The following is a 15,913-nucleotide window of genomic DNA, read 5'->3' on the forward strand; positions in this document are numbered from 1 at the left end:
GTGAAAAAATAAGTCTGGTCTGTTTGCAAATTCATCTTCAAATTCACTGAAGCACCAGCAAATTTTGGCAGTGCCTGCGGGTGGCTCTTAGCCAGCAAAGCAAAGCAGAACCTCAACTCAGCCCTCTGCTGCAGTGGCTGAGCTCTGGTGTGCCAAGGCAATCAGCTGAGGGACTGACAGTGCCTGCAGAAGGTCTGCAGTGTTGAAATCTGCCTCTCCGCAGGAACTGGGAAACCCTCTTTGCTTCACGGCAGGCTAAGGGGACATCTGTAGGACACATTCCCTGATTTTACCATGCCCTGGATGATTTCCCTCATGAATTAAACAGACTCTTAAATCCTCAAATCTTTCCTGGACAGAATGACACACATATGATGATAAGGATGTGATGTTACATTGGCTGCTAAGAAGTCTTCTCAGAAGTCTTTTAAGCCTAATGCATGGGTAACCCACAGAATACAGCCAAGCCACATGGGAGAAGATATCAGAGAATCACAGAATGGTTTGTGTTGGAAGGGACCTTTAAAGATCATCTAGTTTGAACCCCCTGCAGTGGGCAGGGACACCACCCACTAGACCAGATCCCTCAAAGCCCCATCCAACTTGGCCTTGAATACTGCAAAGGAGGAACATCCACAGCTGCTCTGGGCAACTTGTATCAGTGCTTCACCACCCTCGCAATAAAGAATTTCTTCCTACTATCTAATCTAAACCTACCCTCTTTCACTTTAAGGCCATTCCCCCTTGTTCCATCACTCATGTCCTTGTAAAAAGTCCCTCTACAGCTCTCTTCTAGGCCCCTTTCAGGTACTGGAAGACTGCTGTAAGATATTCCCTAAGTCTTCTCTTCTTCAGACTGAACAACCCCAGATACCTCAGCCATTCTTCACAGGAGAGGTGTTCTAGTCTTCTGATCATCTTCACAGCCCTTCTGTGGACTTGCTCCAACAGTCCCATGTCCTTCCTATGTTGTGGATCCCAGAGCTGGATGCAGCTATCCAGGTGGTGTCACACAGGAGCAGATTGGAGAGACAGAATCCCCTCCATTGCCCTGCTGGCCGCACTGCTTTGGATGTAGCCCAGGATGAGGCTGACTTTCTGGGCTGCAAGTGCACATGGCTGGGTCGTGTCCACCTTCTCATCCACCAGCACTTGCAAATTCTTCTCCTCAGGACTCTCTTAATCCACTCAGCACCCTGGTCCCTGGGTCCAGCCACTACCAGGACATCCAGAATAACATCTGTGTGCTGCCCATGGTCACCACACTGAAGACAAACCGGTGGAGTTCTTGGGAGAAGACAGAAGAGCTGCTGCAAAGAGTTAGCTATGAGCAGCCAACAGCCACTGTATCTCTCCAGTATGGATGAAAGGAAAAAAAGAAAGGGAAAAAGGAACCAGGACCCACCAATCTAATGGGATACTATGCGGATATGGGGATATAAATATGGGGATACTATGCCCTGTGTTAAGGGACGCTGTGGATAGTAAAAAATGTTCCTCAAATGCCACATGCCTCTTAGTAAGAATACAAGATAACAGAACAGGCATCTGTTAGCAAAATGGGAACAGAAACTCTAATTTACTGCACTACCCACAGACAAATCAGTTCTTACTGCCCATATATTTTGGACTAATTTGGAAGAAATTAAAGGATGGCGGTAATTTTAAGCATGAAATTCATTCTGGCAGGGCAATTCAGTACTTTAAAGTCACATGTGTGCACTACCATTTCCTTAGGAGACCACACCTGCATCCCACAAGTTTGGAGGAATCTGAATTTCTTCTTTTGTGAAAGAATAAGCCAAGAACAAGCATGCTCCAGTAACGTGCCTGCCATATGAAAATTAAAACATGAAATAAAGAGAACCCCGACTGCCTAAATTTAGATGCAGTGGAAGTGCAGCTCAGTTGACTTCAGAAGAGCTACACATTTATCCCGTGTTTCAGTTCAGCCTTTGGGGATTAAACAAATGATCCTTTTTTTTTACCTTCATCCTTTCCAATTTTAAAGTGTGTGGACAAATACTTAAATCAGTAGCACTTAAAATAGCTCTGACTGTCTTCTGCAGCTCAAAGGGAACAACAATAAAACAGGCAGAAAAACTGTAAACACCTCTTGAGTTATACAAGAGGGATATTAACGCTTCCAAATGATCAACCTTGCTGAGCTGGGCCAAGTTGAAAATCATCACGTGAACAACCTTGCAACCCTTTCACATCTTTCTTAAGCAGTAAACAAGGGGCTAGACTTTTTCTGTTCCTTTAACAAGATCAGCAACATTTAGAATCTAAACTGCTTTGTTCTGCTTCACAGGAAGTTAAACATAATTTTCAAGCTTCAAAGTAAAAAGCAAATTCACAGAAATGAAGTAAAGAATTCCAGATGTCTAGTTCATTGCTCAAGATCAGGTTTAAATTCTCATGTCATTTCATCCTGGTGAAGGGCCAGAGCACTTATTTGAAATCAACAAAATTATTCTACATATTACATCCAGGTACCAAAGCAGGATTTGGTCTCTTTTCTCATTAACAGCCATCTGTGAATTTGCATTGGGTTTTCCAAAGAACTTCCAATTATCCAAAAATAAAATATATAGAACCTAATTCTCTTGGAAGAAGAAAAGAATTAAGCTTTGCTCTGATATCAGGTGGGTGTCATTTCCACAAAACACTTAAAATGGGGTCTCAATTCTAGTGACTTTCCTTTCCTTCAGCAGAACTTGCTGTTACAGCAGCATAAAAACAGAAGGAACTTGATTTGAAAAAATGGTGTCAAAGCCAGTAAGATCTCCTGTGCTGTTTTTGTTAATTAGGAGAGACTGTGAGACAATGAGCAAGGGAAAAGCACATTTGTCACGCTGTGCATCACGCAAATACAGGTAAAGACAATTCTGAGGCTGATAAGGGTATTTCTGAAATGCTCACTGAGACAAGGTTTACTCTTTTAAAAATTCCTTTTAATTAGATAGTGTGCACGTGACAGCTGGGAGGAAAAACCCTGCCTTACCTTTCAGAGTCTCCTGCAAACTCTGCGCACAGGCTGCCAGTTTGTGGCTGTCATGGTTCTTCCCGGTGTTGTCTCCTGCGGATGGTGGCAAGGCCAGGTGAAGGTTAACCACAGTCAGGTCATTCATTCCAACCTGGGGGGGCAAGGAGGAGAAGTCAATGCCGTGCACGTGGGGAATGGAAGGTCACAACACAAAACCACGTGCCTGTTCCCAGTGCTTCCAGTAGTAGATCTGGGGCAGTAGGACTCACAGTGCTGTATGTGTGGGGTGTCTTGGTGTGTCTCAGTGTGGGGAGGAAGAGGAGGGAGGCATTTGCATTTTGCAGCTTTGTTTGCAATAACTTCATACCCTCTCAGTTCTGGGGAAACTGGTTTGCATTAGCAAACAGCTTCCTTTCACCACAGTTGCAGAAAGAAGTCAGCTGCTTATGAAAATCAGTTTATGCAAAACCAGTTGATAAAAAGCTACAAATAAAGTCATGGTCATTACAGGGGCTAATTACTACTGTCTTGTGATTAGCCCCGGCTTGTCACAGAGACTAACCAAGAAACTTATTGTACCTTGAAAGGAGCTGTTGGCTCCCTGCAGTCTCCTGTTCACTTGGACCTATTTGTATGATCAATTAATTACTAAAAACTTTATTTATTAATAATTATTTGATTAATGCTTCTCTCAAAGCATTACCAGAGATGTCAGGTTCCCTAAACTGGACCCTTTCATTACAGCCTGTGTGGAGAAGGGCTCGCTTTGCTCATATGTTTGCTCCAGCATATACCCAAGAATATGGTTCCAAAAGTGATGATGTTCTTTTAGAAAAGTTCAGCACTAGTGAAAAAGCTTTAAAATGGAAACTTTGAAGTGTGACAGCAACATAGGATAGGCCAGCCCAAGTCTCACTGGAGCACTGTGCCTTATACACACACATACTCATATAAATATAAAATCGATCTCCATTCCCCCTGCACTCATCCCTCTTTGTGGCACCAACAAGAACCCCAGCCCTGTGACCTGGCTGCTACTGAGGATCCACTGACTCTCAAATTCTCCCTTGCAGCAGGGTTTGCTCCCACAGGAACAAGGCAAAGGACTGACTGTGGTGGACTACCACATGTATTAAGGTGCATTAAGCATCTATCCATAATCAAGCCATGGGACAGTGATGAGAAGGGTCAGAGGCTCATGCAAATTTTTATCTGTCAGAAGGCTGTGTCTCTTTTCATCTTAGCCAAATTCTTTTTAGTAAAAGTTCTTCAAGGCTGGGCTGGCGCTGTGGCAGTTACCTTGAAATGTGCAAGATACGGATGAGGATATGAATGCCTCCCATTGCCATTGGTCTGTGCAGTCTCCTGAGATGAGGCATCTTTCAGCTCAATGCCAGCTGTTGTATCCCAGAGGAAGCCAGAATATTCAACGCCCTGGAATTAAAAAAGAAAAAGAAATGCCGGTCACAAGATGGTAGAAACAAAACATTCTGCCCAAATGTAGCCCCATCTATATCTATATCCGTATCCATCCATATCTATATCTATATCTATATCTATATCTATCTATATCTATATCTATATCTATATCTATATCTATATCTATATCTATATCTATATCTATATCTATCTATATCTATATCTATATCTAGGCATGGTGTCTGCTGAGGGAAGGAAGCCCAATTGGCTGTGCCCATGCATACAGGAGAAACAGCTTCCTGGGCTATCAGTGGAAGATACAGAGGACAAATGGAAAGGATTCTTCATCCCACCCCTGTCAAAACTCCCACCAGAAATGGGAGGAATGCTTCCTGGGAAGCTCCACTGACTTCACTGAGGAGTGAGTGTGCAAAGCTGAAACACACATCACTCTACTCAACAACCCCTCACACCTGTACACTGGCTATTGGACACCCACTTAATTCCAGCACTACTCCAGTAAAGCCAAGGATTTAATAATCTGTTTTATCTTCTACAGGCAGAGCATGTTCAGGATTACTGCAGGGGTGAGGGATGCTGCCTCTCTTGTGCGTGTTTGGGCTGATGTGGTCCTGGTTTCCTCCTACTCCAAACAAGGCATTGGATACCTCTGGGCGTGGTCAGTAATGAGGTAGTTTGTTACCCACATGATTAATTGTTTAACCATGAGTTTGGAGCCTTGAGGTCTCACTGGGTGGCTTCTAGGGCTTGCAGTAGATGATGCCGTGCACAGTTAATCCTTCCCCCAGGCTTGACACCATCTCACACACGTTTTTCACCCACAAGCTAAAAATAACTGGGCACCTTCAGTCTCTTGGCATGAAATCTGGTCTAGACCTCTCATCCCTGTCAATTTCTCTGTCTCTCTTCCAGCTTGAATGTTTCAGGCTCAGCTCTTTGCTCCTTTCAGCTCTGCTTCTATGATCCCGAATGGGCTTTTTTTTGATTACTTCATGACGTGGAACGAGCATTTTCAGAAAACTGTCTACACTGTCGCACCAGCGGCAGTATCTAATTCAAAGACTGTCAGCCTCTTCTCCCATCACTCAGACACCATTTTCCTTGGCATCATTCAACCCCATTCCCCTCAGCAAATCACAGTTAAATCCATTGCGAGGAAGAGCCTTCTCTATTTCTGCTGCAATAAAAAAGTGTTAACTGCTCTGCTAACTTCCCAAGAGCCTTGAAAGATTTAAGGTTGGTTAAAATTCCTTGATAGCTCCTTTGATAACTCACCTTTAAAATATTGACAAAATCATTCCACCAGGAAGAACCTTAAAGTCTAAAAACTGCTACAGGAAAAGATGTGGAAGAATAAAACCGCTGTCAGCAGCTGTTGGCTATTTCCGGGCTGCAGACTTCGTATCAACAAGACAGTCAAAAGTCATTGCCTGGTTGAAGTGGTCAGAATGTATGGAAGCACAAGCCAGAAGCGCCATCCACCATTTTGTGTTATTGAGCCCTACAGAGCATCCCAAAATCAGCTTGTGCCAAAGATGCTGTGTTCTTGGGGTTGCACTGTGTTACCTCACTGCATTTGCTTACACAGTGCTAAAACCTGACAGACTCACTAACTAGCCCCAAGAACAGAAGAGACTTTTTGGCTGAGTGGAGGATTCTCCAGCTCAGCCAGATTCCTGTTAAAGCGGCTAAAATGAAAACTCAAGTAGATAAAATTTCTGTTCTTAGTTTGGCTGCACATTTTTCCCATAATTTTGGGAACCACTCATCCTTATATCCCTATCTATAAAATGAGGTGGATGATAATTTTTATTTACTCAGGCTTTAGTCAAAGCTGCCATTGTTATCTTTGGAAGTACAGCTCAAGAAGGAACTGACTAAATATTCTGAATTTAACATAGAAATTCTGAGACATTTATTAATAATTCTTGATAAAAAAAAGAAAAAGTGGAAAGAACTTTGACAACTTAGCACAACTATTTATATTCAGTGTTTTAATGATCTGGCCTAATAAGAGATCCTAAAGGAAAACTCCAAGCCAGGAATAAAAATGTCCTGAAGGGCATTTGCACTGGGCACCACAATTAAGTGTGAATCGTATTAAACTTCAGACACATTCAGACACTCTGTATCTTTCCAGACCCTTCTTGACCCTGTGTGTCTGTCTAGCTAGAGTACAATCCTTGTGCTGCTCAGGTGGTGGGTGTTGGTTTGTTTGGGTTTATTTTTCCCTCATTCTTGGGTTTTTCTCAGAAGGGCAATTAAAGGAGGTGCACCTCCCAAAATATCAGTCCAAAACTAGTGAACGGTGATGCAACCTGATTCGAAAAAGCCAAAAAAAAGAAATGTGGATTTTAAGCAGCATGGCTATAGGACACAACTGCAGCCACATATTTAGTAACAACAGCGCTCAGAATGTATCATTCTGGATCAATAGATTGTTGAAGACTGCCCAGTGTGCTGACAGGCACTACTTGTTACCTGACAGGTCTCAGATCCTGCTTCTACCCACAACAACATGCACACTGCAAAAACTGCACCACAAGAATGATCCTGTTCAGCAGCAACAGGCTGAGGCTTGAGGAGGACAATCCTCTGAAAACTCATTAGCACCCTTAAGGGTGAAAAAGAGAGATTTTCCTTGGGAGAAACTGCTTTTGGGCACTGTTAGTGATGTCCAGCCCCATGCAGCTGAACCCTACACCTTGAATATTGTGAAGAGTAGGCAGGTGCAGCTGTCACCAGCTTAATAAATCAGTACCTCTCTGCAGTACATTATATATATATATATATATATTTGCAGAGCAGAAGATGCTGCAGGGAAAAGCCCAGCACAGCACGGTGCAGATTTCAAATGGAGTCCACAGCATTTTAAACACCTGTGCCAAGGGCTCTGGGGAACACACAAGGTAAACTCTTCCAGGTGAGGATGCCAGGCTGCAGGGCTCTTCTGCAGCCTCTTCTCTTGCAAACCAGGAAAATGGGAAACCCTTCCAAATGCCAGCCAGCGCAGCACCAGGGAGCAAGCTCAGGTGACTTACACCAAAAAATGTCAAAAGTACTGCAGCTTGCCAGGACTCTTACCTTGGCCAAATGTGTGACTTTTTATCTATATATCTGTACTGCTTTTATCCACCTCCCCCAAATACCTGCACACCAAATACACACACACATCTTCCTCCTTACAAGTGTGCCACAATTCTTCCAAAATATAAATTCAAAGCAGTCAAATTAAAAGCTATAGGAACAGTCAGCTTAAAAAACAAGAAATGCAAACCTTGCCAAAAAGAATTTGCAGAAAAGTGTTGCCTTAAATATTCAAAATATGTCCTTGGTTCGGGGGGGGGTGGGGAAGCAAAGCCAAAGTTCAGAGTTGGGGATTAATGTACCTTGTGTAGCTGGCCTGAGGGCTTTTCGGAAACAACACCCTTCCAACATCCTCTAGGGCCCTTCCACTTGCGGATGTTTGGCAGCGTCGGCTGGTTCAGCTCCATACAAAACTAGAGAGAGAGGAAAGGGGAAAAAAATAACATTAGCTTGGAGGGTTCTAAAAAAAAATGCAAAATAAAGTGTATAGTAAAGCATTGGTAAGAGGCACAGTGGAGCATGGCCTGTGCTCTCTGCTGTCCCTGAAGGCTTGCAAAGGAGGTGGTCTGAGCCACATCCCAGGCTGACTCACCCCTGACTTGGAGATAAATAACAACTAAAATAACTCAGTGCAAATGCTGCAAGTAGAATATTTATCCCTCAGACCCCTTTCTTTTCCTCCAGTGCTGCTTGTTTGATTGGAAAGGGGTTTCCTCTGTGCTGCCTCCAAAGATGCTGGCTGCATCATATCCCACCCCTGCCTGGAGCTTCACAAACAGCTGCCAAACCCTCCTGGGGAGAGGAGGCCCCCACAGCATGGCTGGCCCCACTCCAACATCACAGCCACCAGCACGACACAAGAGGAAGGGTGTAGGCCAAGCTCAATAGCTGGCGTTTTGGGGTTAAGGCTCCTCTGACTTTACGCCAGGGACACGTGCTTGATTTCCTCCGTGCGTGAAGGAAGCAGCTGCGCACTTGCACGCAGTTCTAGCACGTCCTTCTCATGCTTCCCAGAGGTGCTTGTCTTCCTGGTCACTGCTGAACAGCCACAGCACTAGGACACCATTACATGTGTCAGAGCTGGAGAGCCTGCATCCTAATGCCCAGCAGGTCAGAGATACCAGAGCTGTGGAGACTGTGGAGAGCCCCGAGTCTTCCTGTGTAACATCTTGAGACTGAAATAAAAGTAAGTAAGTGAATAAATAAATAATAAAATCCACCCTGGAAAATCTGGGTCTGAAACACCTTGGTGTGGACAATATGGAGTACTTTTTGTCAGGGGTTTGAAGACCAGGCTCAACAGGACCTAAAGTCCTTTGCAAGGCTGATGCTGGCTCCAGGCAGGCTCTGGCTGGAAGCTGGCAGGGATAGGCAGAAGTTGGATGCCCTGGTTGTAGCAGAGGTTCTGGCTGTGGGGAAAGGGGCAAGGAAAAAGTCATCCCTGTGAAAGGGCAACAAAGGGACTTCCAACGTGCATCATCTTTTTCTGATACTGGAGAAACTAGGTTGAAGTGCAGAGGCTTTCACAGTGAAGAAGGATCCTCAGACAAAATCTTGGGTCCAGAACATGCCTCCAGATCAAACAGCAATTTAACAAAGGATTTGCAAGGCAAACAGTAACTTCATGTGCAGAGTGGCTCTTTGCAATGGGACGTGTCTAATAGAGTTTGAAGAGCTACAGAGCTGCACAGATGTAAGTATTTCCTACATGGATATCAGTAACATGATGGGATAGTTATTTTCATGTTTATCTTTTGATTCAGAAATTAAAATCAAATCCTGATCTTTCACTGACTCCCTTGTCTGCAAGTTCAGCATCCTGCAGGCTGAAGCTGTAAGCATTGATTCTCAGATACACACAACTCAGGCACCCTTATTTGCCTCAGAAGACCAAGAGTCATTTTGGTTGCACGCCCGAAGCAAAAACACTTGGCACGGCTTTTAAAACAGTTTTCTGACGTGCAGACGTTGGCTGGGGCTTCTAATTCAAGATGCCACATTAACATACCATGTTGTTGCCCATTATGTACCTTCAGGCACTGCTGGGGCTGGGCTGATTTATGGAACTGGGAGGCAGGTAGGGTGTTTGCACAGCCTGGGAACACAGCTCTGCTCTCAGCTGGTCAGCTGGTGCTACCCCAGCTAATACAACAAATCACGGCAGCAACAATTACTCACTCTTGATGCCATTCTGATGTCTTCAAACAGAGTGGATTTGGTCAATGAGTTTTCTAACACTCAACTTAAATCAGAAAAACAAAAATATTGTTGAAATTAAGATTTCAACTATAACCTGACAAAAGACTTATCTCTAGGTTGCAGCTGCCTAGAAAGTCCAGCCCGCACACGGCGTATGACAGGACTGAATAAATCCTATAGAAACCATCACTTTATTAAAAAGAGCATCTGCAGTCTACTAGTTTGAATAGTTTTTTTCCTTCAAGTTGATTTTTTTTAGGGCCTTGATTTGACTTTGTGCAAACAAAAAGACGACAAATAAGATTACATGGTCTATTCAGAAAAAAAAAGCCCATTCTGGGTACGGCTGCAGCCATGGAGAACTTGGCCTACAGCAGCTGATTTCAATCTGTACTCATTTTCCAAGGCTTACAGGCACACATATTTTGAAGCTGTGACAGCATACTTGTTGAGGTCATGCTTTTTAGCTGAAGTGAGAATGGCATTTTTCAAATCATGTTGTTCTGCCCACAAAACCCAACATCAACCAACATTACAATTTCCCTCATGAAGCAAAAATATACAAGTTCCGAGTCCACATTGGGGATGAAAAAAAAGTGCTTTCCTCTTTTACAAAGCTAAGTTAGAGCTATGCCAACCTCTTTGAGAGGCAATTCTTCAAGTGGTAAAGAAAAATTAAAATCTCATTCAATCAAACCAACTATTTTTTTCCCCAAAAAAAAGTCCTCCTAAGGAAAAAAAGTTCTAGTTTTGTTTTTCTCTAAGTTTTTCTCTCTCCTCTCTCTTTGAGGCTGCAAGTTTCCTGAAATTCAATCAGCTTCTTGGTTATAACCTACACATACTGAGTCAAAGCTGACACACACACAGAGACCAACAGCACCAGGGCTTATTTACACAGATGCCCTGTGGTCATTCTTCCAGCTGAGTGCTGGTTTTTGTGGGATAGGCAGTGCTGCCAGGGAGCAGGAACATGGCAGCACCAGGCTCCAAGGCATACTCTAAACAAAGAGCAGCCTGTGCTTTTCAGTGGTCCACCTCCTTGGATTCAGTGGTCTTAAAGGTCTTCTCCAACCAAAAATAAATCTACAGTTCTATGATTACTCCCATCTGGCATGCAAAGGCACCATTAAGAGCCACTACCCCGGGAACTGAGACAAGCCCTGTTTCATTTGCTGATCAGCAACACGTCATTTTCCCAAGAAGGGAGGATCCAGAGATGCAATTGCTCACTGTCCACCCTGATAAAGAACTGGCACCTGTCCCTCCCTGCCTGTCCAGAAGCAGAGACAGTTACTTACGACTGACTTAGGAAAAGTACAGAGGGCAGCTGGAAGAAGCTGGAGAAATGCATATTTGAGAAGTGATTGGAGAACCGAAGGCAAGTGGTATTGGACTAATGTGGGAGCAGGGGAAAAAAAAACATGCTGGGCTGGCACATGCTGGAAACCATAAGACAGCTACAGTCTTCCTAACACACCTGCCTGCTTCCTCAGGGCAGTCTAAGCACTGCAAGAACATCTAATTTGTGCATAAAGTTCAATCTCTTCCATCTCTTCCAGTGCAATAACTTTGCCTGCTGGCAGAGCTGCCAGTGAGCACTCTGCAATTCTGCACACAAGCAGCTCCCACCACCTCTCCTTCAGGATGCCCTGGTTACTTTTTGTTTTGGGGTGCTATTTGTGCAGCCAGCCCTGTTTGTGCAGCAGGGTCATCCTTCCCAGATGATGACACCACTCCATGCTGAACATCTTGGCCTGCCAACTGTTACTCCTGTAATGCCAGCTCTGGGGACCACCCTGAGCCAGCCACCTCCCTTGTGGTGAACATCTTTTGCTCGAAAAGAAGATGGGCTACTCCTAGATCCCGAGGAAACGAAATGTGACCCAGGAAAACGATGCCTTAGGGTTTAATAAATTACACATTTCTTATTAGCCAGGGACTGCTCTTTGGAGGATACCTTTGTTTCAGACGTGGAGTCAGAGCAGAGGCTGTGAGAATGGCAATGGGGGAAAGAACAGTGAAAAGGAGATTGCAGGGTGAGCCTGTTGTTGGGGCATGGTACCTCTAGGTGCAGTAATCATCACCTGAACTTCAGAAAGGCACTCAAAGCAATTAAATATCCATTTTGGTTAACTACCACAGAAGTTGTCAGGCCAAAAGGGCACTGCAGTTGAGGTAAACAACTACTTGCTTCATCAAAGAAAAGCTGATTTTGGTTCCTCTTAATGGAGAAGAGAGATGAGAATGACAGAATAAATTTTCCCTTTCTAGATATCACATATGCACAGTTACTTTTCTTTTAATAAGCACTAGAGGGAGCATCTTTAATGAGTACCAGAGATGAGTAAGAAACTTCTATCAACTCTTCATCATCTCAGCTATGTGGAGGTGTCATATTAGCAAAGATTTGTCTTTCCATGGGGAAAGACACTTGCAGTTTGAGGTAAATGCTGTTTTGTGCTACAGAGCATCTCCCAGTATGACGGACTTGGTGCATCCAGGAAGGGTAAACAGAAGAGCTCTAAGATAAACCTTGTAAATTGAGCAGTGACACTTGAGGAGAAGGCCCACAACACTCACCAATAAAAATCTCATCCTGAAATACGATCTAATATATTTCTGATAGAAGATACAATAAAATTGACAGTGGTTTCATGAGACCATCTGGCAATGCTCATTTTTAATCCATACTTTAATACATACTTGACTTCCGTGCTCTATCCCTATATACTTATAAATAAAAAATTAAATGCACATTATCCTTTCTTTATTTATCCAACTGGACTGTACTTTTATTTCTAATTGAAAAAGCAGACTCGAACACCTGTAATCTAAATCCAATCTACCATAGGACACAGCTACAATTGGCTCACCCTAATGAAGCCTGACCCAGAAAGCCAGGAGCAGAAACGTTTCAAGCATTTCCAAGAACCTGAAACCAACACCTTTGGTTTTCAAGCAAAACTTTCTGATTTGACTTCCAGAAGATGAGTGTTTTGTTAGATTATGTTTGTGCAGAGTTGGGGGAGGTGAAGAGACTTGTGGGTGCTGTATTTTATTGTACTGACTACTGAGGTAGAGGTAGGGAAAGGTCAGAGGCTTCAGGACTGTTGTCCTGGTGTGGGGTACACGTGACAGCACAAGGCAAGTCAAGAGGAGATCAAAGAGACAGTGGGGCCAGGATGATCAGCACACTTCTGCAGCTGGGTAACGCTGAATGCACTTCCCACAGGCTGGAGCAACTCAGGAAGGGGTCACAGAGGAGCATCAGGTGTTTCAATAACATCTGGATTCTCCTATAACCAAATGCAACAGTACGGAAGGAAGCATTATTATGATTAAAGCCTGGAACTGAGACTCATCACTGGATTCCATTTCCCACTGACAAGAATGTTGTCTCAGGCCTTCATTGCTTGTTTGCCTTTCTCTCAAGCATATCCCTTTCCTGTTTGCAACACAGTTGAAAAGTACACACATGAGAACGAGATGCATCTCCTGCCGTGCGGGACACACTCACCGGCTCTGTTCCACATGAGTAGCATGTGGGAAAACTGGGGTGACCTTATGTTAAATGATAACATTTTTCACATGCCCATTAAAATAGTCCCTTCCAGGAAGACTTCATTAATGACTGCATAATCTTTTCTGCTTGTGTTGTTCATGTATTGGTATTACCCAAAGGCCGATGGAGGTCTGATAGGCAGGTAATCATGAGTGTTTTCAAAGGAGAACACCCCCTCCCCCTTCAGAGAATCAGTTTCAGTCTTAGCCTTATGTATATATATGTGATGGGAAAAGTTTTCTCTTTCTCCATATTGTACAAAATTCTGCAATGACATTAGAGCTGAGGAAATAATTTTTAAAAATTTAAAAGTTTGGGAGAAAAATTCTAGGACAAAAGAAAAAATAATGGAATCAATCCACTGAACAGGCAAAGGCCATAGATTCACACCTGGAAAACTTATCTGCTCCTTTGGCCATGCCAGTGTGTCCTGTTTGTGCTGGGTCATTGAGACCTGGGGCAATACCTTCCCATCCTTTCTGTACGGGTTTGTTGTTCCTAGAACTATATCAAAAATCCAGATTCATGACCAAGTAAGTTGTTGCTACCCTCCACACTCTTCACAAATGTTACCTAATTCACCCTTCAAAAAGCTCTATATACTCATTGCAAGAGGTGAAATCAAGGCAGAGCCCTTCAGTACAGCCAAATATTCACCCCTCGTCTTTCTTCAGAAATAATACAGGATCCATAGGCACAGTCACCACCTCTACATACCTTTGTTTGCTATGGGTATACAAAGCTCATTTGTTCAGATAATGTGCAAATTTGAGTCCCAAAGCTTGGTCCATCTGAAGGCTCCTATGGCTTTTTCCTCAACACAAAGACTCACTTTTTTCACAGAAAATGTGCTGCTTCTGCTTCTTAAAGAGCACACCAGTAATTCAGAGGAAGGATTATTTCCTCTGAAGATCGGATTCTCACTCAGCTCTGGAATGACAGCTCCAGGCACTAAGCTATGGACCATAGGGCAAACACCATACTGCAGCCTCACCCCCATTAGCCTTGTGGTGGCCTGAATTCCCAGCTTTGCTGCAAAACCCACTTCTAAGCTTTATACTTTCAAGAAAGCAAGCCTTCAGGACTGAGCTTCTTGGAGGAGACACGATGAGGAAGGATCATTTTTCAAGCCCAACTATTCACAGACTAACAACTAAGTGGTCCAGTCTCACTGCCTGCTTCAGAAGTGGGTAATTCCATGTCTGCAGAGAGGCACTGATCAGCTAAGCCTCAGGGGGGACTGTCATTTAAGGCACCCCAAGGCTGGGCAGCAGCTAAATGACGCTTGGCAGGATTGGAAGGTTTTTCAAAACTGAAAGCATTGTTTCCCACGTCAGGTATCTGAGCCCCGTCATGAGCTCGACTCTCCTTTGAGCCAGCCCATGGATGTGGATCTAGCTGGACACGCGCCCCTCTCCTGCCGCTGCTGTGTTACTCACCCATTGTACTTCGGGAATGTGCCGGAAATAATTATGCTGATAAGCTTAACATTATCTCAATTATCAAAAGCCTGTGATGGTTTGTTTCCATATAAGAACTTGTCGGAATTAAATCTTTTTTATTTTCTTTTTCCCTAAGCCAGGCTTTACAGGATCCATTGGGGAATGGCAGGAGCCTAAGATGGCACTCCCAAGTTACTTGCTTTCCCTTTTGAGTACTTACTTTGGAAAAACTTAGCAGTGAGTTTCTACACTGCCCTCCCAGATGAATTATAGCTCACCACAACCACCCAAATGCTTAATTTTTTAATATCTCTAAGAGGAAATTACTGTCATAATCTTTGAATATATGATTAAAAAACCAGATTGTTGCCCATAAACCAAGTTCTTTGCTCGCCTTTATACACTGTGTTCCCAGGACAACAATGCAGATCATTCACTGGCCTGTTTGCCTACCTTAATCTCAAACAAATGTGATTATTTATATAAACGATGTTTTTTTATAGATCTTTAAAAGGAAGAACCTTTGGTGCAGAGAAGCAAAACAACAACTGAAAGAGGCAATACAATAACTCTATTAACACATTTTTAGTGCTGAATTAGGGGATGAAGTGAAGAATTAGGGGATGCTTAGCTGCCTATAGTCAAAATTGAATACTCACTATCTTTCACCCAGTTTGCCAACTAATGGGAAGGTGTCTACATAGACGCTTGGTGGAAATCTATGCTGCCCTTTCCCTGTGGAAGAGGACAGCCATGTCTACCAGGCCTCCATGCAGAAAATTTGTGGGTTCTTAAGTTTTCATGTTTCCATTCACAAGCTGAGCTTTTCCCTTGTACTTCGTGGGATAGACTCATTTGGCAGAAGACGTTTCCTGACTACTTATTTTCATACTCCTAAAGACTTTTTATTTTAAACATAATTCATAAATTAAGGCTCAAGAGGTCATCAAGGATGGACACAAATTTATTCTTGAAGTCTTTTCAAAGCAGTGTTTTATACTTCATAAGTAGGCACTATAATCATGAACAGCTATAATGGCATGCCAAGGGGACTGACATTATATAAAAAGGAATAAAAAGAATCCCTGGTGACTGTGAGAATGTCTTTTTTATCAGGCTGGTTTTACCAAAGTTGAGTATTAAAGTTCAAGTACTTGCTTGATATACTTTAGTATTCAAGATCAAGTACTTTGA

General features: G+C 43.3%; 1 protein-coding gene across 1 annotated transcript in view; it reads right to left on the reverse strand.

Moving 5' to 3' along the window:
- Window positions 1-15,913, reverse strand: part of EEPD1 (endonuclease/exonuclease/phosphatase family domain containing 1) — a 64,356-nt gene that overhangs the window by 6,545 nt on the left and 41,898 nt on the right. Inside the window, exons 3-5 of the mRNA XM_066192281.1 lie at window positions 7,819-7,929; window positions 4,289-4,423; window positions 3,008-3,140 (exon numbers count right to left, since the gene is read on the reverse strand). Of these exons, the coding sequence (XP_066048378.1) occupies window positions 3,008-3,140; window positions 4,289-4,423; window positions 7,819-7,929 (379 nt within the window). The remainder of the gene's footprint in view (window positions 1-3,007; window positions 3,141-4,288; window positions 4,424-7,818; window positions 7,930-15,913) is intronic.

The sequence above is a fragment of the Chamaea fasciata genome, unplaced genomic scaffold (assembly GCF_029207755.1).
Source record: "Chamaea fasciata isolate MVZ Bird 193981 ecotype frontalis unplaced genomic scaffold, bChaFas1.0.hap1 SCAF_1, whole genome shotgun sequence".
Lineage (NCBI taxonomy): Eukaryota > Metazoa > Chordata > Aves > Passeriformes > Sylviidae > Chamaea > Chamaea fasciata.